We start from the raw sequence: 27817 nt of genomic DNA, 5'->3' as shown, positions 1-27817 counted from the left end.
CGGAAGCGGAAAAGGCGGGACCTAGGGCGCACGTTACGTCGGCACGTGCGAGCGCTGGGGCTGGGTCTCCCGAGTCGAAAGTGGGCGCTTTCTGCGCGTGTTGGTAGTTGAGAGGCTCTCGGTGGGTTGCGGGGTTGTGACCTCATGGCTGAGATAATTCAGGAACGCATAGAAGATCGACTCCCCGAATTGGAACAGCTGGAGCGCATTGGACTGTTCAGTCATGCGGAGATTAAGTGAGAGAGAGCTGGGGAAGTGGAGGGGCTGGGGCGGCTGAGGGGAGAGAGGAAGGAGTCTGTGGCGGGGGGCAGGGATGCGGGGGCCCTAAATTGGGCTTATTTTTCCTAATCTGGCAGGAGCCCATTTTCAGATTTTGTTGATGCCCAGAATTTCTCGCCTGTTGAAAGGTGGTGTATCCATTCACCCACCAAACGTCCGGGAGCTCTTCATGGAGCCAGTTCTTGGGGCTCTAAAGGTGGTAAAACCAGGATACCTACCTACCCATCAGGACCTACCTGCCTTGCGTGTGTTGGGGGAGACAAATTAAACATTTTGCGTACAGTGCGGCATACTCTAAGTTGTACTAGAGTGTACTGCCTGCCCTAAAGCAATAGAGTGCTGTGCGGAGCCCAGGATGAGTAGATAAATCAGTCTTTTAAAAAATTTTGTTTTTTAGATTTTATTTATTTATTGACACACAGAGAGAGGCAGAGACCTAGGCAGAAGGAAAAGCAGGCTCCCTGAGGGCAGCCCGCCGGGAGAATCCATCCCAGACCCCGCGATCACGACCTGAGCCAAGGGGACCTAACCACCGAGCCACTCGGGCGCCCCATAGATAAATCTTTCTAATAAGACTTGGAGATGGGGACCGTTTGATCTCGTGTTCTACGCCAGGGCTCGGCCAACAAATGTCTGGCATGTAGTTGGCATTCAGTAATTTGTTAGAATTAAATTTAATATTTGTTTAATGGTTTTCTGTGATTGTTTCTGCATTTTACAATGGCTGTGAATGTAGTAATGTGGCTGTGGGAGCCTTAAACATTTGTTAGTGAAACGGAACATAGCAATGTGGACTCTTAATGAGTATTCAATACATGTTACTACTGTTAACTAGAGACCATTATTGGCCTTGCACATCTTGCATTAAATTCTCCTAATATACACATGTTCTCTCTAGCTAAATACAATGAATCCTTTCCTGTGAGTTCTTTGTAGTATTAATGAACCTTCCTAGGTAGAAACAGTACAGACAATCTAGGTTTTTTAGACCACATGTTGAAAACTCAGAAGTAAGAGGAATTTAGGAAAGATACTTGATTATTATTAAAACTTAAGTGATCTGAATTTGGGGGAAAATAAATATTAGTATCATGTATAAATAATGTACTTAGCATTATTTACTTTATTGGTGGGAATGTCAGTGGTCCTGGCAATCGATTAAGATGGTTTTCATAAAAGTTTTAAAATACATCCTGATGCCCCTAAGCACACAGAAGTAATCAGGTAAGACAATACTTGTTTACGAAGGATAATTATTTGAGAATTTCAGATTTTGGAAAATGTGTTTTAAATATATTAAAAATAAACTTAAAAAACCCCAAAGTTATTTAACTTATGCTCTTTTCAAGTACTCTTTTTCAAGCCATGTTAAATGGCTTTCTCCTCAGGGCTATCATCAAGAAGGCTTCGGATCTGGAATACAGAATACAGCGAAGAGCTCTTTTTAAGGAAGACTTTATCAATTATGTTCAAGTAAGCAAATAAGTTCCTTTTTAATCCCTTCATAAGTTTTATTTTTTAAAGATTTTATTGATTTGAGACGGGGGGGGGAAGCAATGGGGAGAGGCCGGGGGAGAGGGAGAAGTAGGCTCCCCACCGAGCAGGGATCCCAACGTGGGGCTTGATCCCAGGACTCTGGGACCATGACCTGAGCCGAAGGCAGATAGATGCTTAACCAGCTGAGCCACCCAGGCTCCCCTAATCCCTTCACAAATTTTATTTTTATTTTATTTCATTTTTAAAAAATATTTTATTTATTTATTCATGAGAGACACAGAGAAAGAGGCAGAGACACAGTCAGAGGGAGAAGCAGGCTTCATGCAGGGAGCCTGACATGGGACTCCATCCTGGGTCTCCAGGATCATGCCCTGGGCTGAAGGTGGTGCTAAAACGCGGGGCCACCGGGGCTGCCCCCTTCACAAATTTTAAATCAATTCTAGAATGGTGAGCTTGATTCAGTTTTCTACAAAATTCTAGAATTGATGATTAAATGGTAATTTTTGAACAGGAATAGAGGAGATTTAGGAATAACTAAGGCTTCCACTTGTTCCACTAAGGCTTCAGTACTTGGCAAACTGAAATTTTTTTTCTTCTATAGTGTTAGTAAATCAGATACTGCCATAGAAATTGTGTATTGGCATTTCAGCAAGATAATTGACAGCCTCTTTGTTGTGGGGGAAAAAGAAAGGAAAATGGGTTTGATGACAATAGGTGATTGGAAAGTTACTATTTATGTCTATAAGTCTGCTGTCTTGGAAAGCGGTATGCTGCAAATTCTTCAGTACTATAAGTGGATGGAAGATTTGAGTGAATATAAAGTATACATGCTGGACCAATTTTCAAATGGAAGAGAGTAGCTAATATGTTGGATAACAAAATCTAGCTTCAGAACCTGATATTAAGATGGAATGTTATAAGACTGAAGGTCTGTTCTGACCTTAGATTTAAAAACACAATAGGTGAACAAGTGAGACCTGGCTACAAATTTAATCTTGTATTTGGAAGATTTGAGAGCTCATAGAAGATCACTAACTCAAACTTAGCCAAGAGCATATTACATCATAAAATATAATCTGTATGTCAACTGTACTTCAGTAATACATTTTAAAAAGGAAAAAGGAAAAAATAATTTAATTGACTATACTAAAGCGTGTTGGACAAGGTAGCTGAGGACATTGCAAACAGTAGGCATTGAGTAGACGTTAGTTAGTTAGTTTGAAAAATAGTGTTTTGCACTTAACAGACCATGTCTGGAGCTTTGTGTTAGGCTTGAGACTTTTTTTTTTTTTTTAAGATTTATTTGTTTATTTGAGAGAGAGCACAATCATGTGGAGGGGCAGCAGGAGAGGGAGAGAATCTCAAGCAGACTCCCCACTGAATGTGGAGCCCAACATGGGGTTTATTTATTTATTTTAAAGATTTTATTTATTTATTCATGAGAGACACAGAGAGAGAGAGAGAGGCAGAGACACAGGCAGAGGGAGAAGCAGGCTCCATGCAGGGAGCCTGACGTGGGACTCCATCCGGGTCTCCAGGATCACGTCCTGGGCTGAAGGTGGCACAAAACTGCTGAGCCACCCGGACTGCCCATCCAACATGGGGTTCAATCTCATGACTCTCAGGTCATGACCTAAGCTGAAATCAAGAGTTGGACGCTTAACTGACTGAGCTAGCCAGGGACCCTGAGACTACATTTTAAGGACTGACTTTCTTTCCTTATTTTTAAAGATTTAGTTAGTTATTTGAAAGAGATTGAGAGAGAGAGCATGGGGGTGGTGTGGAGGGGCAGAAGGAGAGGTAGGGAGTCCCAGGCCCACTGCAGAGGCTGACGTGGGGCTTGATCCCACAACCCTGGTATCGTGACCTGAGCTGAAACCAAGAGGCGATGCTTAGCCGGCTGTGCTACCTAGATGCCCCTCTCCTTTTCTTTTGTTTAAGTTTATTTATTTAAATAATCTGTACACCCAGCCTGGGGCTGGAACTCATGACTTCGAGATCAAGAGTCTTGTGCTCTTCTGACTGAACCAGCCTGGCACCCCAAATCTTCTAAGTGTTACGATTTTGGTAACATGCTTTCTTTGTATCTAAGATGTTTATAACCTTGCTAATGTATGGATTTGTGAGTTATGCAGATGTAGGGTGAGTTTTCAGTGACTGCTAAGACATTTACTACAAATTATGGGTGATAGCAAATTATCTTGCTATATCCTTTTTTTTCTTTTCTTTTCTTTCTTTTCTTTTTTCTTTTCTTTTCTTTTCTTTCTTTTCTTTTCTTTTCTCTTTTTTTTCCTTCCTTCCTTCCTTCCTTCCTTCCTTCCTTCCTTCCTTCCTTCCTTCCTTCTTTCCTTCTTTCCTTCTTTCCTTCTCTTTGCCCAAAGTGGGACTTAAACTCATGATCTGGAGATCAAGAATTGCGTGCTCTACCAACTGAGCCAGCTAGCTGCACCAATCTTGTTTTATTTATTTACTTATTTTTAGAGAGGGAGAGCACTAGCAGAAGGTGGAGTGTAGGGGGAGAGGGAGAGAGAATTTTTTTTGTTTTTAAGATTTATTTATCCATTCATAAGAGACAGAGAGTGCAGAGACACAGGCAGAGAGAAGCAGGCTCCTCCTCGCAGGGAACCTGATGTGGGACTTGATTTCTGGACACGGGATCATGACCTGAGCCAAAAGCAGACACTCAACCACTGAGGCAGCCAAGCATCTCTTGTTTGATATTCTTGATTCTTAATTGCTTTATGATTTTAACTAAATAGATTTCCTGTATTTAAAAGGTTATAAATTTTATTGTTTTCTTTTCTTTTTTCTTTTTTTTTGTTTTTCTTCCATAGTATGAAATTAATCTTTTGGAGTTGATTCAGAGAAGAAGAACTGTAAGTAGATATTCTGGAAGTTGGAAGAATTTAGAACTAAATAGTGTGGCTCTTTAATTGGAACTTGGGTTTGAGAAGCAGTTGGCATTGATAAATTGTGTGTTGATGTGCTCATAATAGATATTTGAGATACTTGTGAATATTTGTTTTCCTTACCAGTACTGTTTACACTCAAGTAGGAATGTTGCTGTGGATAAATGTGATTAAATTGAGCCTTTTTTATGTCCCTTTTTAGCGCATTGGGTATTCATTTAAGAAGGATGAGATTGAGAATTCTATTGTACACCGGGTACAAGGTGTCTTTCGACGAGCTTCAGCAAAATGGAAAGTAAGTGATCAGAACATCTTTAATTATAAGAAAGGTGAAAATATGTATTGTATATACTATGATATCAATATTCAGATGTATTGTTTATTCTTGGATGTGTCAAAATTTAACCTAATTATGATATCATTATTTGAAACCACTGATCAAAGCATTAATAAAATTGATCTCATTACCTTATAGTTCTTCTTTGAGGATAGTACTGAAAATGCTCAGTTTGATACATAATTAAGGATTAGAAATTTGGGATATGTTTGGATAAATCTCTGAGTGAAGTATACCAAAGACTTAGAATTGGAAGCTGAATAGTTAGATTAGGTACAGCACCTCACTTACTTGATATTCTTCATGTTGGGCTCTGGGACTGGGATATAGTAAATGGGGAGTACTTTGGACCTTGGGAATGACAAATTTTGGGTTGCTACCCCTGATTGAGACCATTTAAGAACTGCATTGAACACATTGGGTAGACAACAAATTTTATCTTGGAGCATGGTAGGTAGGGAGTGGTGGCCAGATGGAGTTACCACGTTTAAGAGATCTAAGGCCTCAGTGAGGAAGAGCCTAGTAGTCTGAGCAATGTGTTACCACATTGGTCTTTCTGAAATCTTCCATTTCTAAAATTAGTGCAAAGTTGTATTATATAAAAAGTTAAAATTCAGGCAGCTTATTACATTGCTTTTCTTGCAGGATGATGTTCAACTTTGGCTATCCTATGTAGTCTTTTGTAAGAAATGGGTGAGTATTGGGCAGCTGTCTCTTGCTTTCTTATTCCGTCTTTCAGTTATTTTTGCCTTTTAAGCCCCATACTTGGGTTACTGACCTCCATGTTTTCTCCAAAGGTGTGGGATTAGCAAATGGGAAAAGAACCTAAAGAAAGTTGAACTTAAGTGTAACATTTGTGTTTATCTGAATGACTATATAAATGGCTTCTAAGCCAGAAAATGATCTTTATGTATTTGTTTAGTAAAATTGAAAATTTTTAGATATTTAGAATGTTTACATGTAGTGGTTTAGGTAGAAGAAAACTATGGATGTGTCTATTTTTTATATGTCCTTGCAATGGCAGATTTTTGCCCCATTTGGATTTTAAATTGGTAAGAAGCAGTACCAGATTACTTAGAGATTAGTAACAATGATTTCACCGAATAGGAAGTAGAATTACTTTTTCTCTTTTACAGGCTACCAAACCCCAACTTAGCAAGGTATTTTCTGCCATGTTGGCTATTCATTCAAACAAACCAGGTATGATGAGATCCTTGTCATTTTTTTCTTCTACTTTTTATGTAGACTCAAGCTATTTTGGAATTTATTTTGCTTAATAAACCTAAAATAAATTATTATTATTATTTAAAATTTTTATTTATTCATGAGAGATACAGAAGGAGAGTGAGGTAGAGACACAGGCAGAGGGAGAAGCAGGCTCCATGTAGGGAGCCTGACGTATGACTGGATCCTGGGTCTCCAGGATCAAGCCCCGGGCTGAAGGTGGCGCTAAACCCCTAAGCCACTGGGGCTGCCCTAAAAGAAATTATGAGAACTCAGCATGGGTACTTGGCCTTAGCACTTTGGATTTCCGAATAGCTGCCTCTTAGTTCATCTGTGCATATTGTATACCACTTAATATGTCAGATACTGTATTTGTGGGTAAGAAGGACTAAGTTCCTTTTTCTTTATATAAAAGTATTTTATTTATAGTTTTTTGAAAGTATCTTTTATTTTATTTTATTTTATTGTTATTTTTTTTTAAAGGAAGCCCTATACCCAGGGTGCCTGAATGGTTCAGTTAAGTTTTTGTTCCCAGTTCAGGTCTTTTTTTTTTTTTTTTTTTTCCAGTTCAGGTCTTGATCTCAGGGTCATGAGTTTGAGCCTTGCATTGAGTTCCATATTGGGTGTGGAACCTACTTAAAAGAAAAAAATAAAGTAAGCTCTATATGCAGTGTGGGGCTTGAACTCATGACCTAAAGATCAAGAGTTGCATGCTCTGTTGACTGTACTCAGGTTGAGTCACATGCTCAAAAAGTCCAGAGCAATGGCTCTCTCCCATTCACAATCCTTCTAGTCCAGATGTGGTTACCAACCATGAGTTGTTTTTACCAAAAGCAATCTTGTCTGGTGACATAGCTGACTTTTATTAAGTTTATTTAGTGGGGTTGATTTCCTATATAGAAAGACAAAATTTTTGTTTCTAAAGCCTTTATTCCCAGCAGGTATGGTAAAAAAAATTTATCTTTACATTTTTAAAATTGAGCCATTCAGAAAAAATCATGAGTTATTTAAAACAAAAGAACGAAATATTTTTATTTCATCGATTCTAAAATGAGTAATTTTTTTCCAGCATTTTAACACTTTTAAAATTTGTATGATGTATAATGACGTTGACCTCAGATTAGATGAGGCACATAAGTACCCACAGATGTTACCATTTATGTCTTTGCTTCAGAATACTCTAAATAAAGCAATAACACTTAACAGATAACCATTAGAAACTCCCTCTCTACATCCCCCCCCTTTTTTGTAAGATTAAAAAATATTCTTTGAGTATTAAAATTGAAACATTGATCTTTTTGGTCTGACTCGGTTGAGTTACTGAAATGAAGTCTGATATTTTTCATTTATAGCTTTGTGGATTATGGCAGCCAAATGGGAAATGGAAGATCGCTTGTCTTCAGAAAGTGCAAGACAGCTATTTCTTCGAGCTCTGCGATTCCATCCAGAGTGCCCGAAACTTTATCAAGAAGTGAGTTGTGTATCTATAAGATGAGAGGGTGATGTCTCAGTTTCGGTCTTTCATGGACATTCTTTTTCTTTTTAAAAAATTTTTATTTATTTCCCTGGCAGAGTGTGAGTGTGTGCACACACAAGCAGGGGGAGTAGCAGGCAGAGAGAGGTAAGAGGGAGAAGCAGACTCCTCACTGAGCAGGGAGTCCGATGTGGGGCTTGATCCCAGGACTCTGGGATCATGACTGAGATGAAGGCAGACCCCCAACGGACTGAGCCACCCAGGTGCCCCTGGACATACATTCTTTATTAAGTTAAAAAATACTTTGATTTATGGGGGCTAGGGATAAGTAGGGATTGCTACTGTAGATAGAAGGTAATGAAGATATTTCTTGGCCAGTATAGGTGTTGACCATGTGCATCTTCCATTTTCTTGGTGAGAGATGGGAACTCTGACCTGCCCATTATGATTGGGAGGGATAGGGAACAGGACCTACCTTTTTCAGTTGTGGGGCCAGCCATCTTTATACTTTTTCCTTTTTCTTCTTGCTCCTACCCATCTTCTTTCTTCTTTCCTTCCTTCCTCCCTCCCTTCCTTCCTCCCTTTCTCTCTTTTTCTTTCTGCTTCTTTGGCTTCTCTTTTTTTTTTTTTTTTGTCTGCTTCTCATTTTTATTGTCTTTTTTTTTTTTTTTTGAAATAGATAATTCCTTTTCCTCTTGCTGGATGTAATCTTTTTTGGAGTGAGGCCCTAGAACAGTGATGACCAGACTTTCAATTAAGAAAAAAACAAGTGCTAGAAATGCTGTATCATGAGAAGCTACCCTTTTCTGAGGTATTAAGATAAGAGAGAAACTACTGTTTTGTCATAAATTGAAAATTAAGCCTCATCTGATACGAGGAAAAAGATACAAGTCTTTATGCTCGTACGTTTTCTAACTGTCCCAACTGCAATGACTTTTGGTCTTGTACTGCATTTTGTTTTTTCAAGAGAGGGAGTCAGGGGGCGCCTGGATGGCTCAGTGGTTAAGTGTCTGCCTTTGGCTCGGATCATGATCCTGGGGTCCTGGGATCAAGTCCCATATTAGGCTCCCCACAGGTAGCCTGCTTTTCCCCCTGTCTGTGTCTCTGCCTGTTTTTGTGTGTCTGTCATGAATACATGAATGAAATCTTAAAAAAATAAAAAATAAAAAGAGGGAGTCAGGGGAGGGGCAGAGGGAGAGAGGGAGAGAGAGAGAGAATTTTTTTTTTTTAAGATTTTATTTACTTTAAGCGTGCCTGGGTGGCTCAGTTAGTTAAGAGTCTGCCTTTAACTTGGGTCATGATCTCAGGGTCTTGGGATTGAGCCCCATATCAGGCTTCCTGCTCAGCGGGGAGGCTGGTTCTCCTTCTCTCTCTGCCTATTGTTCCCCCCTGCTCTTGCTCTCTCCCTCTCTCTCTGTCAAATAAATAAATAAAATCTTTAAAAAGAAAAGATTTATTTTAGAGAGAGCATGTGTGCATGCATGTGAGAGGGAGGAGGGGGAGAGAGAGAGGGAGAGAATCTCAGGCAGGCTCTCTGCTAAGTGCAGAGCCAGAATTGGGCCTTGATCTCTTGACGCTGAGATCATGACCTGAGCAAAGTTTCTTTCCGTGATGTAAGCTGAAACCAAGAGTCAGATGTCCAACTGACTGAGCCACCCAGGTGCCCCAGGACATAAACACTTTAAGAACTTGTGATTTTCATATGTCTTGTAACGTAAATTCAAAGTATTAAAAATTCTGTGAAGTCCAAGTTTACATGTTATGCATTAGTTTTTCTTCACAAAACTTCATAGTATATATTTGCCATTGCTTTTTACTTTGAAATAATTACAAATTCACAGGAAATTACTAAGATAGTATAGTGAAGTCCTGCATACCACTAGTCAATTTCTCCTGATGGTTACATTTTATAATATTATAATATATGAAAATCGGGAAATTGATATCAATATAACATGTGCATATGGTCCTATGTCATTTTTTTTTACATGTGTAGATTTATGTTACCACTACCAGAATCAAAATACAGAGCTGTTCTACTACCCACAAAGATCTCCTTCCTTGTCAGCTAGTTTCATAACAAAATAAAACATTAACACTACTCCCAGAATTTCCCAGATCAGATACTTATGTGTGAAAAATGGCATCTTCTGTATTTCTAATTAAATTATTTTCAAAGATTTTCAGTGTATTATTTCCCTTGTGTAGTACTTTAGGATGGAGTTGATGCATGCTGAGAAACTGAGGAAAGAAAAACAAGAATTTGAAAAAGCCAAAATGGATGTGGTAAGATCTGAATGTGTTGTCACATGTTAATAATTTATAGTGTTTTAAGCCTGCTTAGGAGTAAGAGAAAATTTTTGGAATGTATTTTTGTTCCAATTTAGTGTTCTATTTTGAAACTTTAAGATGAGTCTAGAGTTAATTTAATGAAAGGTCTTAGTAATAAAAATGGAATTTTGTCCTTTAAAAATAGACATTTGGATTAATTGAAGTAGTCCTTAAATTTATTTATTGCTGATGGAATGGTAAATGATTTTCTTCAATACTCTATGGTTTCATTAAATGACAGTTGAAGGAGCTTGGGGTTGAGTGAGTTGAAGGAGCTTGAGGAGGGTTGTGTAATGTGTGGTTCCTAGCCTTCTTTCTTTTTCATTTTATACAATTTTTTTGTGACAGTAATTTAATTTTTTAATTTTTTAATTTTTTGTGACAATAATTTTTTTAAAGATTTTTTATTTATTTATTCATGAGAGACAGAGAGAGAGAGAGAGAAAGACAGACACAGGCAGAAGGAGAAGCAGGCTCCATGTAGGGAGCCCGACGTGGGACTCGATCCCGGGTCACCAGGATCACACCCTGGGTTGCAGGTGGTGCTAAACCGCTGCGCCACCAGGGCTGCCCTGTGACAATAATTTTTTTTTTTTTTTGTGACAATAATTTTAAAGAAGTTTTAGAATGTTAGAGCTGAAAAAGGAACTTTGCTATCTGTTATTGTGGTTTCCAGCTGTAAATTTTTTTATTCAAATAAAAGTTGACACAAAAGGGTAAACAGGCATGTAAAACCTGACCTGTTCAGGTTAAGTAGAGAGTCAGGCCTTAAGCCATGTGATCTTGCTATCACTTTAGGAGCCTGAGAGAACACAATTGGAAGATCAGTGGTCTGGTTCAAGCTGCACATTTTACAAGTGAGGGAACTGGCCCAGTGAGAGACGTGATTTGCCAGAGGTCATATGGCACAGGTAGCCTAGGACTGTTAATTTTCATCCTAGTGCTTTTTTTTTAGTTAATGGCACTATTAAGTTATGTTTAATATATTTCAGGGAAATCTTGACTATCCTGAAGAAATTCTTAATGGCGAGTTGGCACGGATCATCTACAAGAATTCTGTTAGCATAATTAAAGGTATGTGTGTTTTGAAAATGTATAGATGATGGAGGAGTGAAACATTCTGTTTGTAAAAAGAAAGACTTTTAGCTAATTTTAAAAATTCGTATTAGAAGTTCTGTTAGAATGTGCATAAAATTCTGTAGAAATAGTGTCCTGTTTCTTTTTTTTTTTTTTTAAGATTTTATTTATTTATTCATGAGAGAGAGGGGGGGGGCAGAGACACAGGCAGAGAGAGAAGCAGGCTCCATGCAGGGAACCTGATGTGGGACTTGATCCCAGGAATCTCGGATCATGCCCTGAAGGTAGGCGCTCAACTGCTGTGGCAACCAGGTGTACACAGCTAGAGGGAGAGGCAGAGACACAGGCAGAGGGAGGAGCAGGCTCCATGCAAGGGAGCCTGATGTGGGACTCGATCCCGGGGCCCAGGATCACGCCCTGAGCTGCAGGCGGCGCTAAACTGCTGCGCCACCGGCGCTGCCCCGTTGTCCTGTTTCTTTAAGAAAAAGTTGATTGCCCCTCAGGATATAGTTGAACATTTCAGTAAGTTTACTGAGTACTTTATTCACGTGAGGAGTTGAAGAGAAACAGATGATGTAGAACATTTCTTTATGCCAGTAAAAAGTTTAGAAGAAAGGAAATACTTATGAATACTCCAGAATATCAGTAATGGTTTTGCTTATGCAGTAGGTAATTTGTTTCTGTTTTGTCCTATTTCTCAATTAAAAAAAAAAAAATTCCAGCACATCAAGAAAGTAGTACTTTCTTGTAGAAGAAAGTGATACTTTAGAGTAAAGTGATACTTGAGAGTCTTACCCTTCTCCTCCACTTCTTAAATTTTAGGTGCAGAATTTCATGTGTCACTCCTTTCGATTGCACAGCTATTCGACTTTGCCACAGATCTGCAAAGAGAAATTTATGATGAGTAAGTAAAGTCATGGAAAGGTGAATATGTCTGTTTCTGGTCTTGTAAAAATTTGAGATTGGGTGTTTAGAAAGGGGGAAAGAAGATAATACACTAAATCCTTGGAAGAAAGCAAAGTTTTGATTTCTGGAGAAGTTGATCCATTTATGGGCTTCCTTTTGGAAATAATTTGCCTTTATTCAATAACATATCTTGGAGCTATATCAAAATGTATATTCCTGCTTTACTGTTATGTCTTTTGTCCATAAAATGAGAATGGTCCTCATGAATGTTTACAATTGATTGCTGCAGGTAATTTTATTCTTTAATTTTTGGGCATATGGTTTGAGCATTATCTGCAGCCTGCCTTGTGGGTACTTCACTTTTAGGTAGCACCCCTTACTTTCACAGGAGATAAAATAAAACTTGGATCAGTTTGCTCTTTGGATTTTTCAGGGCTTTGGTTGAGGATGTGGTTGTGCTTTTCCTTTGCCTCTGTTATAGAAAATCAAGAGCCTGGATATAATAAGGTTCTCCAGGGCTCAAGGAGAATTTGTCTTGTCACACATACCTGTTGATTTGACTTTGAGAGCTAGCTTGAAAACTAACATTTGAGAATGATATCTGAAACATTCTGAAACCTAATAAATGTGTCACAACTCTAATCGATTGACAGAATTTGTGCAGTGAGTGTGAAGATATCTGGAGACCCTATCGAGGAATTATCTCATGTTAATAGAATTATTAAAAGGGTGTCCTGGGTACATTTTTAGGACGTAGGGAACTGTCTCTGTTTGCTATTCTGAGTTAGTCTCGTGTCATAGGGCTAATGCCAGTAAATTACTTTTCAGCCTTCAGGCTCTGCACACAGATGACCCTCTCACTTGGGATTATGTAGCACGGCGAGAATTGGAGGTAGAGTCGCAGCCAGCAGGAGAGCAGCCTGCAACAAAACAAGCCAGAGCAGTGGAGCTGGGCCGGAAGGAGGAGAGGTGCTGTGCTGTATATGAAGAGGCAGTAAAGACTCTCCCTACAGGTGACCTTCACCAAACCTCGGTGTGGTGTAGGGATGGTAGTATCCAGAAACATGAACTGAAGCTTTTGTTCCCATTACCAAAATCAATTTTCAGGAATTTCTCTGTAGTGATATACAGCATGCCTGACATTCTTTTTTTTTTTTTTTTTTTTTTTAGATTTTATTTGTGTATTCATAAGAAACACAGAGAAAGAGAGAGACAGAGACAGAGACACAGGCAGAGATAGGGAGAAGCAGGCTTCGTGCAGGAAGCCTGACATGGGACTTGATCCTGGGTCTCCAGAATCACGACTGGACTGAAGGCGGCGCTAAACTGCTGAGCCACGGGCTGCCCCATGCTTGACATTCTAACTTGTTCTTTGGTGGTGAAAGATAAAAGAGTTTTTTTTCTTTTTTTTAAGATTTATTCATTTATTTATGAGAGACAGAGAGAGAGAGAGAGGCAGAGACACAGGCAGAGGGAGAAGCAGGCTCCTTGCAGGGAGCCCGGCATGGGACTCCATCCTGGGTCTCCAGGATCACGCCCTAGGCCAAAGGCGGCGCGCTAAACCTCTGAGCCACCTGGGCTGCCCAAAAAAGTTTTTTATGACCTTCCTTGATAGTAGTGATATTTATGTTCATGTATTTGGGAGAGATGATACTTAGGAAATGGTAATTCAGAAGATGGTCTGTCATTTCTTAATTATCTTTTGACACAGATTTACTTTTGGATTTTGTAATATTGGCTTATTAAGATAGAGGGTATCTATAACATGGATGAGGTTTTTACGTTTTTATAGTTAAGTGGTCACTCAGTTGTTCTCCCCGCCCAGTATTTGAGATGTTTGGCTATAATCGGAATAACTATAGTTTTTTTCACCAAACCAACTAGAATTAAGTACATATTTTTGGCAGTGAATGTGTTCTTACCTCCTGTTTGTACTGGAATTCTGGTAGAAGTCGGAGTTCATGTGCCTTCCTGAATGCCATCATGGTTCTTTCCAGTCTCTGAAATCAGAAAGATTCTTTAATTTTAAAGACTAGTTTAAACTCTTTTTTTAGAAGAATTTTCCCTTCAAAGAAAAGATGTAGGTGACTGTTAAACAGGGAGACTGGTGACCTGATCAGTGTTTTCTCTGTGACTTTTCCAGAGGCCATGTGGAAGTGTTATATCAACTTCTGCTTGGAAAGGTTCACTAAGAAGACAAGCAGTCAGTTCCTCAGAGAGAAAGTAAGTTACGTGGTTATCGTAGCTGACTAGAAAGTGACTGTTTTCTGGAAGAAGGGCATACACATGGCTCCTTTGGGGCCTAGGACAGCTTCCAAGGACTTCATGCTTAACCTGAGCTCTTTCTCCTTACGGGTGACCTGTCATTCTGAAGGTCTGAGTCTGCTGCATCCTTTTTTGGGCCACCTGGTCAGGAGGCTCTCTCTTACTCGGCTATACTTGGTGCGCTTTTTGGCTGGTCTGATCATGAGTGAAACCACCTCAAGTTCCTTCTCTGTTTTCAGAAATATGCAAAACTGCACTTGTTCCTATACCCTACTTGGATGTTTGTAACAAACTGACAGATTTTTCTGATTTCAGAGACTGGAAAGAACCATGATGGCATTCAGGAAGGCACATGAGCTCCGACTTCTACCAGAATTCCAGTACAAGCAGTGGGTAAGGGCGCAGTCACTGCCAAAAATATGTACTTAATTCTAGTTGGTTTGTGCTGATGTCAAGTGTTTTAATATCTAGTTATATGACTAAGCCCATTTGGAAGTTTGGTAGGGAAGATATATAGACATTATGTTTGTTTCTCAGTATTTGATGTATGCCAAAAATGTTATCTGTACCAGCAAAGGAAGGAATGTCATACAGTGGAAAACATTCAGAACAAGGAGTCAGAGGTTGGGTTTATTTTGTATGTCTACTCATCCATCTTTTCCTCGACATCCTTTTCCTAATATATGCGTAGCCCAGAGTAACCATTGGTATGGTAACAAAGGCAAGTTAGATGTGTTTCTGTGTTTCAGAACATTCTAGTAAAAAGCTTGTTAACCCATTCTAACTCTTGAGTGGGTAAGGATTATTATGGAGACCAGGTTAATGTGCTGAGGGAATATGTAGTCTAGATTGAGTTTTGTCACTTAATAGCTAGGCAACTTGGGCAAGCCACTTAACCTTTCTGAGTTTGTTAACTTGATTTTATTTTATTTTTTATTTTTAAATTTTTAAATTATTTTTTAAAGATTTTTTTTTTATTTTTTTATTATTTTTTTTATTTTTTAAAGATTTTATTTATTCATGAGAGACCGAGAGAGATCGATGAATCGGTAGAGACACAGGCAGAGGGGGAAGCAGGCTCCATGCTGGGAGCCTGATGTGGGACTCAATCCCAGGTCTCCAGAATCACGCCCTGGACTGAAGGTGGTGCTAAACTGCTGAGCCACCCGGGCTGCCCGTTTACTTGATTTTAAAATAGTGTTAGTGATCCTTGTTTTTGACAGCTCACAAAGTTGTTGACATGTACGAAAATGTTTGTTAGCATTTAAAAAATACTGAGCAGCCCTGGTGGCTCAGCGGTTTAGCACCACCTTCAGCCCGGGGCCTGATCCTAGAGACCCAGGATTGAGTCCCACATCGGGTTCCCTGCATGGAGCCTGCTTCTCCCTCTGCCTGTTTCTCTGCCTCTCTCTCTCTCTCTCTCTATGTCTATCATGAATAAATAAATAAAATCTTAAAAAAAAAAAAACTTTTTACGTGTAGCTAGGTAAGGCATATATTGTATACTAGTCTGCTTTATTATATACCACAGCTGAGGTACCATTTTCCCATTATGGCAACTATTTGGGAAAAATCCCAGGGGTGGATGAGTTCAGCTGCTCCGGTTTGAGCAATTGAATATTGGCAAGACAGTCACACCCTATAAATTTAGGTGGACTTTGCTTTGAATATTACATTGGCAGCCTGTCCTCTGCCTGTCATTACTATTTGGTCATTCACCATTCTGGCTATTCAGACATCCTCTGCTGCCCCAATCTCTAATGCTGCCCTTCCTAAGCCTACTACCTCATCACTCTGGTGCCTTTGCGTTTAATGAGAGTTGCTCAGTATACTGCCTCTAAACTTAAAACGCATAACTGATCTACATCCATCATTTTTCCAAATTATATTTTTCACAGAATGATCTTTTAACATTGGTGATCAGATTATTCTGTGGCTTCTCACTGTGCTTTGGATAAAACTGGTCATTCTTCCTAATATGGCCTTGGCCTCACCTATACCTCTCCAGTATACATTCTACCCCTTCAGCCACATTGAACTTGGATTTCCTTTTATATCTAGGCTTTCTCATCTTTAGTTCAGCCTCTTACATATGCTGTTTGGGAGAGCCTTCTCTAACTAATGCCTAGTCTTAAACCTTAGCATAAATGATGTTTCCTGTCTCATCACTGCCATAGACCCTGTTGGGTGCTCCTGTTCTGTACTCTTATGTAGCATATGATTCTTCTTCTGTCGTGGCAGGTATCAGGTTGTGTCTGTTGTTAGACTAGAGGCTCTTGGGTGGAGAACATACCCAATTTTCTCATTATTGAATCTAGCATATGTAGTGTGCAATAAAAATACTTGCTGAATGAGCAGATTACATATTGCCATTTATTTGTTCTTTCACAGTTTTGTAAAATTGAACTGGTTTTAGGTTATTTTTCCCCCTTTGTTACAGTGGTGTGGCTGTAAGCATTTTGAACACATAAGATTTCCTTCTGTTTATTTACTTGTTGGATGATATGACCCATTACATAGCATCAAATACATTTCAGAGAAATTGTACCAGTTTATTGTGCACCCAACTCCATTTGAATGAATAAACATTTCATTAACCCACAAATACTGGTTGTGTCTGCTCTTTATATTTTCTTTGGTGGGCTAGGTTTTGTTTATTTTTTTATTTAAAAATTTTTTAAAAGATTTATTTATGATAGTCACAGAGAGAGAGAGAGAGAGGCAGAGACATAGGCAGAGGGAGAAGCAGGCTCCATGCACCAGGAGCCCGACGTGGGATTCGATCCCGGGTCTCCAGGATCGTGCCCTGGGCCAAAGGCAGGCGCCAAACTGCTGTGCCACCCAGGGATCCCTAGGTTTTATTATAATAAACTATTTTATTAAAAACTTAACTTTCAATGTAAATCATTTAGGCCCTCTATTTTTTGGTAGCCTTTAGAAATAAGAGCCAGCAACGGAAGAGAATTTCAGATTGCTTACTTTGTGCCTATTTGGCAGCCATTGCCAGAGGTTAAGTGGGGGAAATTACTGCCTTAAATGAGATTTTTTTTTTTGTCCCTCCAATATAGATGATCTAGCTTTCAGTAGTTAATTTTCAGTAGTTAACTTTCCAGTGATCTTTTGTCTTACCTAGATTGACTTGTTGCTGCATCATGACTTCTTAAAGGAAGCTCTGGAGGTGGCAGTAGCTGGGACTGCATCATTTAGAGACTCTGTAACGATGTGGCAGATGAAGCTGCAGGTGCTGATTAACTCCAAGAGCCCTGACATAGCCATGCATTTTGAAGAAGCTTTTGTGCATCTGAAAGCCCAGGTCTGTAAGTTGGGTCTTTTGTATTTCATTCTGTTTGGGAAAACTTTGAGACTGAGCCAAAGCTCATATGAAGTATGCTTGTCTGATGAGGGCTGGCCCCAGAGTGCATCTGTGCTGATGGGTCAAGGGTCAGTAGTGGAAGAATTTACTTCCATTTAGTAGCCTAGTTCTACTTCATTATTTGAAAAATGACTAAATCGTATGAAATTCTGTTTTGATATCTCAAGTGAGAAATATTAAGAGTATTGTTCTCACTTGCTTCCAAAGCTATACTTAAGCCTGAGTTATATTTTTTATTCTTTTTAAGATTTTATTTATTTATTAGAGAAAACAGGGGCAGGAGCAGAGGGAGAGGGATAAGCTGACTCCATGCTCAGCGCAAAGCCCAATGTGGGGCTTGATCTCGTGATGCTGAAATCATAACCTGAGCTAAAATCAAGAGATGGATGCTTAACCAGCTGAGCCTCCCAAGCCCCCTTAAGTCTGAGTTTTAAACACACATGTATGTCTAAATCCTAAAACTTTGCAGTGAATCTTTTTTTAAAAAAGATGTTTGTGTATTTAGAGAGCAGAGGGAGGAGGAGAGAATCTCTAGCAGACTCTGTGCTGAGTGTGGGGCCTGACAGGGGACTTGGTCCCACAACCTGAGCTCATGACCTGAGCAAAATCAAGAGGTGGACACTTAACTGACTGAGCCACAAAGGTGCCTTCCAGAATCTTTTTTTAAAAAAATATTTTTAAGTAAATCTCTACACTCAACATGGCTTAAACTCACAACCCCAAGATTAAGAGTCACATGCTCCACTGACTGAGCCAGCCAGGTACCTCCTTTTATATTAGTAGGAAAATAGTATTCAAAGTGGGAAAAATTTTTAATTATTTTATTCTATTTATGTGTGCCTCTGGGGCAAGAGTGAAGATCAGATTCTTGAGTCTGGCTTTGGTAGTGTTTTGGGTCCTAGACCACAGAGTCGTGACCTGGATAACTGGGGATCTGACCAGCTATGAACCATTCATTGCTTAATTCACAGATACCTGATGGCAGTAACTAGGCAGTACTCCCAATAGAAGGGAGCTGGTGCTGACAGAAGAGTGCTACTTGGGGGTCTTGGTCACAAGTTGATCTGCACTGGCATGCCATTCCTTCTGGGCACTGAGCATTTGGTCATAGTGAGGTCGGACTGGGAGTGAGTTTGTATTTTACATAATAAGTATCTTAGTAGGAGCCTGTCTTTATAGTGACTAGTTTTCAGAGCAGAGAGTTGAGCTGTTCTATGCTTTTTCTTCTTTCTCGTTGTGACTAGTCTGTCTGCCATTGTGGATTTCTTGGGTCATTTTCTAACTTTTTTTTCCCTTTCTTACTGTGATCAGGACTGTCTACCATTGTGGATTTCTTGGGCAGAGTGGAGTGAAGGTACCAAAAGAGAAGAAGACACTGAAGCCATTTTTAAGGTCAAGACCCCATGTTCTGAGTCTTGTGGTGGGTGAGAATGAGCAAATAAGTTTACTGGTTGGCTAGTTTTTTAGAGTTATTTTTATTTTTTATTTTTATTTTTAAAAAAGATTTATTTATTTATTTATTTATTTATTTATTTATTTATTTATGATAGACATAGAGAGAGAGAGAGAATGAGAGAGAGGCAGAGACACAGGCAGAGGGAGAAGCAGGCTCCATGCCAGGAACCCAGCGTGGGACTCGATCCCGGGACTAAGGCAGGCACTAAACCGCTGAGCCACCCAGGGATCCCCTAGGGTTATTTTTATAGCATGTGTTCCTAAAGCACTGTTAATTGGGCAGCCTGGGATGGTTCTGGGAAAATTTGTTTTGATATTTATAAATTTCCTCACGCAGCTTTTTTTTTTTTTTTTTTTTTTTTTTTGTAGAAAGCTCTCTTAGCTGTCAAAGGTGCCGACTCAGTCACTCTGAAGAATAAGTACCTGGATTGGGCTTACCGAAGTGGGGGCTACAAAAAGGCCAGAGCTGTGTTTAAAAGGTGCTTACAAACTTTGATTGCTGTTATTTGTTTCTCCACTCCATACTCAGCTCCTCATACCCAGGTTATATGTATGGCAAATAGTACCTGAGGAAGTAATCCAAGAGACTTTTTAAAGAAGTCTTTCTTTGGACAATAAAAATGGTTCATACCCATTGTGGAAAATTTAAAAAGGGGGGGGAGATAACTAGATAACTATTAACTCATTGTAATCCTATTAACAGGAGGAAAAAGCATTTATTTTATTTAATTTTTTTTTTCATGCCAGGATATAGTATTTTTAATCTGTTATTAAAGCCAACTATAGCTGAAAATTCAGAGCGGAAAAAGCATTTAATGTTTCATTTAAAAACTTTGTTTTCAAAAAAAAAAAAATTAAAAACTTTGTTTTCTAAAAAAATAAAAATAAAAAAAATAAAAACTTTGTTTTCTCATATTTGAGATTTTACTATAACCACATTTTATATACCGCTTTTGTTGATGAATATTGCACAGGCCTTTTCCCTGTCAGTAACAGTTATTCACGAACATCATTCACTGGAAATAGCTGTATGGTACACTGCTCTATGGATGTGCCATGATTTAGTTGGCCATAGTAATACTGCTTTGGTGAACATTTCTACGCAAATATTACTTGTCCACACTGGAAATTAATTCCTTAAAATATATTCTTAGAAGTAGAATTATTGGTTTCCTTCAGAAAGACCTTGAGATGTAGTAGAGGGAACTTTATTTTTTTAAGATTTTATTTATTTGAGAGAGAGCGAGCATGAGCGGGGTGAGGAGCAGAGGGAGAAGCAGATTCCCTGATGAGCTGGGAGCCCGATCCAGGGCTTCATCCTGGAACCCTGGGATCATGACCTGAGCTGAAGGCAGATACTGAATGAGCCACCCAGGTGCCCCGTAGAGGGAGCTTTATTTTTATTTATTTATTTAGTTTAAAGATTTTATTTATTTATTCATGAAAAACAGAGAAAGAGAGACAGGCAGAGGGAGAAGCAGGCTCCATGCAGGGAGCTCGATTCCTGGACTCCAGGTTCACGCCCCGGGCTGAATGCAGGCGTTAAACTGCTGAGCCACCCAGGGATCCCATTTTTTTAAAAAGATTTTAAAGGGAGCTTTAAACTGTAAAAATGAGGAAGAGGAGGAGAACAGGAAGAAAACTGGACAGGAAAGAGTTTGGTGGAGGTGAAGAGTAACATTGAAACACCAAACATTGAAAACGTTGAGAGTTACTGGTGGTCAAGTCCAGTCCTTGCATTGCATTGTGGCCAGGTCTTTACTAAACCATGCATTATGGAGGTGCTGGCATAGGAATTTAGATTCATGGGATGTAAGAGGCTTTCTTTCTCTATGGAAGTTAACAGTTTTCTTCTTTTTAGTTTACAGGAAAGCCGTCCATTTTCAGTTGATTTTTTCAGGAAAATAATCCAGTTTGAAAAAGAGCAAGTAAGTGTTCTGTCTGCATTTCTTATTTGGGAAAATGAATTAGTGGTTACTCATATATGGCAGCATTTTTGTCATGTAAAAAGGTCTCATATATAGTATGAATTTCTGGTTCCCTTCATCTAGCCGTTTTTTCATAGAGATGGTTAAGGAATGATAAGCAAAGAAGAGAAAGACCCATGTCTGGAAAATAGAAAACTTACATGTTACTTCATATAGAAAACCCTCCCTGCCAGGCTGGGCAAGGTGCTGCTTCCCTGTCTCTGAAGCACTGTGTTTGTCTTTTGAATTGGATTATGAGGTAGAGAGAGAGTAGGCACTCAGTACTGTTTCTGGTGTGTGTCGTTATTATTATTATTTTTTAATTTATTTTAGAGAGAGAGTGAGCATGTGTGCATGAGTTGGGGGAGGGGCAGAGGGCAAGGATCCCCAAGCAAACTCCCTTCCAAGCATAGAGCCCGATCTCATGACCCATGAGATCATGACCTGAGCTGAAACCAAACCAAGACGTTGGAAACTTAGCCAACTAAGAATACACAGGTGCCCCATGTTTCTGATAAATATATATATATACACACACACATACATACATACACACACACATATATATATTTTTTAAATTTTATTAATTCATGATAGACACAGAGAGGCAGAGAGAGAAGCAGGCTCCCTGCAGGGAGCTTGATGTGGAACTTGATCCCAGGACTCTGGGATCATGACCTGAGCCAAAGGCAGGCATTTAACCACTGTGCCACCCAGGCATCCCTGTTTCGTTTTTTTTTTTTTTTTTCTTAAGATTTTATTTATTCATGAGAGACTAGGAAAGGTAGAGACATAGGCAGAGGGAGAAGCAGGCTCCCCATGGGAGCCTGATGTGGGACTCAATCCCTCCACCTAGATTTCACACCCTGAGCCAGCCAGGTGTCCCAGTTTCTGGTATTTTTAATTGAACTTATGAGTGAGGAAAAATATTGGGAGGTCTCCATTTAAAAACTAATATACGAGGGGTCACTTGGGTGGCTCATTCTGTTAAACGTCCAGCTCTTGATTTCAGCTCAGGTCATGATCTCAGTGTCATTAAATTGAGTTTCCGTGCTCGGTGTGGAGCCTGCTTAAGATTTTTTTCTCTCTCTTATCCTATGTCTCCACACCCCTCTCTCCCTCTCAAAAAAAAAAAAAAAAGATAATATAAAAAATAATACATGAAAATCCAAAGGTGTCTGTGGTCTGTGATCCTATCACAATAATATAGCCAACCATATTAATTTTAATTTTTATTAAGTTTCTGTTTATGTGTATATGCATAAGTTTTATTACTGACTTATGTGCCATGTGGAAGTTCTCTTTTTTTACTTAATTTTTAAAAAGATTTATTTATTTATTTATTTATTTATTTATTTATTTATTTATCTTATTTTTTTTTTTTTAAGATTTATTTATTTATTAATGAGAGAGAGAGAGACAGGGACATAGGCAGAGGGAGAAGCACAGCCTTGCAGGGAGCCCAATGTGGGACTCGATTCTGGACCCCGGGATGATGCCCTGAGGCTAAGGCAGATTCTCAATCGCTGAGGTGTCCCTTTTTTTTTTTTTCTTCTTAACATTAATTTGTGAACACATTCCTGTGTTTTTCCATGGTTATCATCTTTAACAATTGTGGTGTTATTCTTAAACCTGCAGTTTTCTTAACTAGTACATTAGGTGTAGGTTGTTTCCAGATTTTTGATACTGAAAACAAGAATGCTATAAACATTTTGTTTATACAGTATTTTTTTCTTTCTTGGAATTCTTTTTTTGGGATAAATTTCTGGGACTAGAGAGAAAGTTTTTTTTTTTTTTATGGTTCTTTATATATTGTAAGATGGTCCTCCCAAAGAAGTGTACTTCTTTATAGTGATAAATCAGCAGATATATCAGTATATTTATTTCCTTACATGCTCTCTAAATCTGCAGTATTGCCTTTTCTCCTTTATTTTGGTGTTTTGATTGGTGTTTGTTATTTTTACTTGAATTTTGAAAAATTACTAGTGAGGTTAAACACCTATATATATATATTTAAGTATTTATTTGAGAGGTGAGAGAGAGTGTGTTTGAGAGCACACAGAAGGAGAGGGAGAAGCAGACTTCCCACTGAGCAGAGAGCCTGACATGGGACTCGATCCTAGGACCTTGGGATCATGACCTGAGCCAGAGGCAGATGCTTAACTCACTGAGCCACCCACATACCTGTGAACTCTTATTTTTATAGTTTTAATCATTGTGTGGGTCATTTATCTGTTCTCGTCCTTATAGTACAAGGGGTAACATAGCATAATAATAACTAGGCTTTGGATTAATAACATAATAGGTATGTATGTTGGGCAGTTCTCAGCCTTGTCATCCTTCTCCATAAAGGAGGTCATAATAATACCTATTTAGGGGTGTGCAGGTTATAACACCAGAAGGGGATACTGCATAGAAAGGACTTCGCATAGTCCTGTGCATGTTATGAGTCCTTCCCAGAGTGTGATTCTGTTTTTCATGCATGTGTATGATATGGGGTTAAATTGACTTTTTTTTTTTTTTTTTTAGAGCATGAGCAGAGAGGAGTAAAGGGGAGAGGGAGAAAGAGGCTCCCCACTGAACAGGGAGATGGGGTTTGATCCCAGAATCCTGGGATCATGACTTGAGCTGGAAGCAGATACTTAGCTTACTGAGCCACCCATGTACCCTAAAGTGACTTTCTATAAAATAGTACAATCTTAGTGAAGAGAAATTTGAATGAAGAAATAGTTTATTTGACTATACAAATGTATTTTTAAATCGTAGCTGTTATTGTCCTTTGAAAATGAAACAAAGGAGAATACATTTAAATGGAAATAGAGGTAAAGAATGAACATTTATTGATTGTAAAGTTAGTACCTGCTACTGTGCTAGGTGCATAATTAGTCAGCATTTTAATTGAATCCTTATGGTTGCTCTGAGATATCATTATCCTTGTTTTATGGGTGAGAAAACTTTTAAGGTCAGAGAGTTTAAACTTGCAGAAGGTTATATAATTAGTATTTACATATGCTTTGCCTTCATATAAAAAGTGCCAGAACCCAGACACAAAAGAAAGAAATCCTTAGCCACAAGGAATAAACCTTCCCCATTTATTTATTTAAATCCTACTCTTCCCTCAGGGCTTTCAAATGTATTTTCCTGTGAAGCTGCCCATGTTCCCCCAACTGAGAATTAATTGGGCTTTTTTCCATGTTACCATAGCAGAATGCTTTTATCACTGTTTGACATAGCCTTCACTCTGGTGACTACTGCATTTGACTTTTCTCTGGATAAGTTGAGAGCCGGGCTGTGTTCATCCTAAACCCCAAACCTTCTACCCTTCAGATATCTGATAGGTGATAGCTGCTTAACAATGGGGTTGAGAGGAACTTGTGACATTATGAATTAAGCTTTTGAGGCAAGATTGTCTGATTATTTTTGTTAGGAATCCTGCAAGATGGCGAACTTAAGAGAATATTATGAGAGGGCTTTGAGAGAGTTCGGATCTGTAGATTCTGGTAAGTCCGTTCTGTTTACGGGTGTGGTGTATAACCCATTAGTATGGTTAGAACAGTGCTTACCTCTTTTTTAGGTCATGGCTGTCTTTAAGAATAAAACTTGCATCCTTCCCCTGCCTCCTCCCTTAATTACTTTGTGCATAAATACTTGCAGACATAATTTGGCTTATAATTTCAAGTTCACAAGTTCAATTGTTCATGGGTCTTCTGTTAACTCTGGAGTAGAGGATGATTTGCTTGCTTTGGTTCACTAAAAAATTGTGATATTTGTAAGGGAAAGGTTAATAATGTAGGTCAGAGTAAAAGAGTGGGAGTGATAGCAAAGGGGTTGTGGGATGCTTATTGACATAAGTTGTCATTGGCTGTTGCCACATTGTACTCATTTTTATAGGACTTGTAAAAACATCTTTCTGGGTATGTCATAAAATGTTTACTTATGAACTCAAAAACAATGTCTAGTTGTTAAACTTAGATTGAAAAAAAAATTAGCTTTTACAAGGTTTTAGTAGACCTTCTGGTGAAATGAATAAAAATAGCATATTTAATAGCCCAAGCAAGTTTTATTAGGCATGGTAACAAAGTTATAGTGAACTCATTGAAACTCAGTTTCACCTTGAAAGAGACTCAGCAAAAGCCTCCCTCTAAAATATTTAGTATTTTCGTTTATGAAATACATAAACTGTCATGATTTAAAGTGAAGTTTTCTACTTAAAAAAAGTTTGATATGCCTTAATGTAAAGGTGAGAGAGGTAATGTTTCACACAGGGCTCTAGGGAAATAACAGCAACAAGTTAAGTTTCATAGAAGTCTTACACTGAATATTAAGTAGTTTATGTAATAAAGCCTTGTCAATTTTTTGCTTCCCTTTAAAGATCTTTGGATGGATTACATCAAAGAAGAATTGAACCATCCCCTTGGTAAACCTGAGAACTGTGGACAGATCTATTGGCGAGCCATGAAAATGTTACAGGGAGAGTCAGCAGAGATGTTTGTAGCTAAACATGCTATGCATCAAGCCGGCCATTTGTGAGAAGAGGAAGAACACAGCTAACTTTGTGAAATAGTATTGTAAGCCCTCTGGCCAGTTTTGTATTGTGAGTTCACCTGCAATTTGCTAAGAGGTGGCAGACAAGATGGCTTTCTGATTTTGAGACGTGCTTTAATTTTTTTAATGCGTTAGTCTTTAATTCCAGAAAAGAAAATTGGTATTTAGTGGCCAGAGGCTACTTGTTAAGGCTGGACTTATTATTGTAGTCCTAAATGTTTTCCAGTATATATGGAAATCATAAACTTGAGTTTCTTTCGTTAACCCTGGTCAAGAATGAGTATCTCTAATCTGGACCTAGGGACCAATGGAAGTGGAGGAGAATGTACATTTCCATTTTTTTGTCCTCCCTTTACTAAAAAAGTATACATGGTGTGCATTTGTTGTAGGAAATAATGGAGGGAGCAGAATAACGTGCAGAAGGAAATAAAAACATCCCATAACCTTACGCTCTGGAGTTCAACTTTATTTCCTTTATGAGGATTTTTGCTATTTTTTCCTTTTTTTTTTTACTATTAGATCTTCTCATTCATTAAGTGTCCATTATTAGGATAGAAGAGAAGCTTTTTGGGATGGAAGTGGGGGTTGGAGGAACAGAGCTGGACATCCTGAGAGAGCTTATTGATGGTACAGAAGAGAATTCTGGGTACTGGGGGCAAAAGTTGACCTTTAAGAAGATAAAGACATTATAAAGGTGTCTTCTGTCTCAGGGACTGATTTTTAGAGAAGTGTCTACAGCGGGGAGGCCCAACAACAAAAAGGAGGGCAGTGGGTAGGGAGTAGATTAGAGCAGCAGAGAAGGCCTTCAGAAGGCAAGTTGGAGGAAGGCTTGGAGCAGAGAGGGCATTCTGGGAGCAGGGGAAGCAACTGTTTGAATTTTACATCCTATAACTTAACATTGATGTCACTGAGAAGAGCATTCAGTGTAGTTTTATGTAATATTATGTTTCACTTATTTTCTATGTCATTAAATAGCCTTAAAAACATTTAATGAATTTTTAACATTTCATTGTATAGATGAGCATGACTTATTTTACTAATCTCTTGTGGTTGGACATTGTTATCTCTAAGTTTTTTCTTATAAATGCTGTTGAAGATTCTTATAAATCTTTGTTCACATCCTCATTATTTCTTTAGGAGATTGATGTTCAATGGTAGAATTACTGAATTAAAGGATATAACTATCTTAAAGAATATTGACATGTATTGCTAATTTGCAGTGTATGAGAATACTTTGAAGCAATGTAGGAAAATGTCAACACCTTTACCTGTAGTGGGTATTATATTTTAAATTTTTATTATTTAAATAGAAGAAAAGTGAGATGTCATTGTTTTAATGTGCATTTTTTATATTAATGAAGTTAATGTTCTCTTATTTTTTCATGTTGACTATTTTTAAAACTTTTTCTTATTAATTTAAAAGAGTTTTTAAATTATTAATTTTTAGTTTGTCTCTCCTTTATTGCAAATAATTTGTCCCTAGGTGTTTGTTTGTTTGTTTTTTGTTTTGTTTTGTTTTGTTTTGTTTGGTGGTGGTATTTGATTCCCAGAGGATATTTTGGTGTGTGTATGATTTCTGTTGTTGAAAACTCTTCCTCTTGCTGAAGGCAACTAATTTTTTTTCCCCAAGCAGTTAACTAAATTTTCTACAACCACTGTTTGTAGCCATTTTTCTCTATTGATTTGTGGTACTTTTTTTTTTTTTTTAAAGGATTTTATTTATTTGAGAGAGAGAGTGCATGAGCAGGGGGAGGGCCAGAGGGAGAGGGAGATGCACTCCCCACTGAGCAAGGAGCCTGATGAGGGGCTTGATCCCAGGACCCCAGGATCATGACTTGAGCAGAAGGCAGATGCCCAACCAACTGAGCCACCCAGGCTCCCCTCCCCTTCTTAAAAAAGATTTATTTTTAGAGAGGGAGGAAGAGCATGAGTGGGAGGGGCAGAGAGAAAGAATCTCAAGCAGAGTCTGGGAAGTGTGGAGCTGGACACTGGGCAGGATCTTAGGACCCCGAGATCATGACCTGAGCCAAAGTCAAGCTGCAGTTGAGTCAGATGCTTAACTGACTCTGCCCCACCCAGGCGCCCCTGTGGTATGACTTTTATTACATATTAAGTCCTATGATACTAGAATCTTAGGACATTTTTACTTTGATCTTTTGTACTCTTAAGTGTTTTTTG

At 38.6% G+C, this 27817-nt stretch overlaps 1 protein-coding gene across 1 annotated transcript; it reads left to right on the top strand.

The window, feature by feature from the left end:
• On the top strand, nucleotides 1–26087 carry UTP6 (UTP6 small subunit processome component). Its single transcript, XM_041726930.1, has 19 exons — nucleotides 1–236; nucleotides 1668–1752; nucleotides 4611–4652; nucleotides 4888–4980; nucleotides 5668–5715; nucleotides 6159–6222; nucleotides 7599–7717; nucleotides 9929–10006; nucleotides 11044–11125; nucleotides 11951–12032; nucleotides 12863–13047; nucleotides 14178–14257; nucleotides 14615–14692; nucleotides 17433–17612; nucleotides 18984–19064; nucleotides 19497–19606; nucleotides 20989–21055; nucleotides 24522–24594; nucleotides 25467–26087. The coding sequence occupies exons 1-19, from the start codon at nucleotides 145–147 to the stop codon at nucleotides 25622–25624; spliced, it is 1797 nt and encodes a 598-aa protein (XP_041582864.1). The 5' UTR covers nucleotides 1–144; the 3' UTR covers nucleotides 25625–26087.
• The last annotated feature ends 1730 nt before the right edge of the window (nucleotides 26088–27817 follow it).

The sequence above is a fragment of the Vulpes lagopus genome, chromosome 12 (assembly GCF_018345385.1).
Source record: "Vulpes lagopus strain Blue_001 chromosome 12, ASM1834538v1, whole genome shotgun sequence".
In the NCBI taxonomy this organism is placed as follows: Eukaryota; Metazoa; Chordata; class Mammalia; order Carnivora; family Canidae; genus Vulpes; species Vulpes lagopus.
This window is presented reverse-complemented; position numbering and strand designations above follow the sequence as displayed.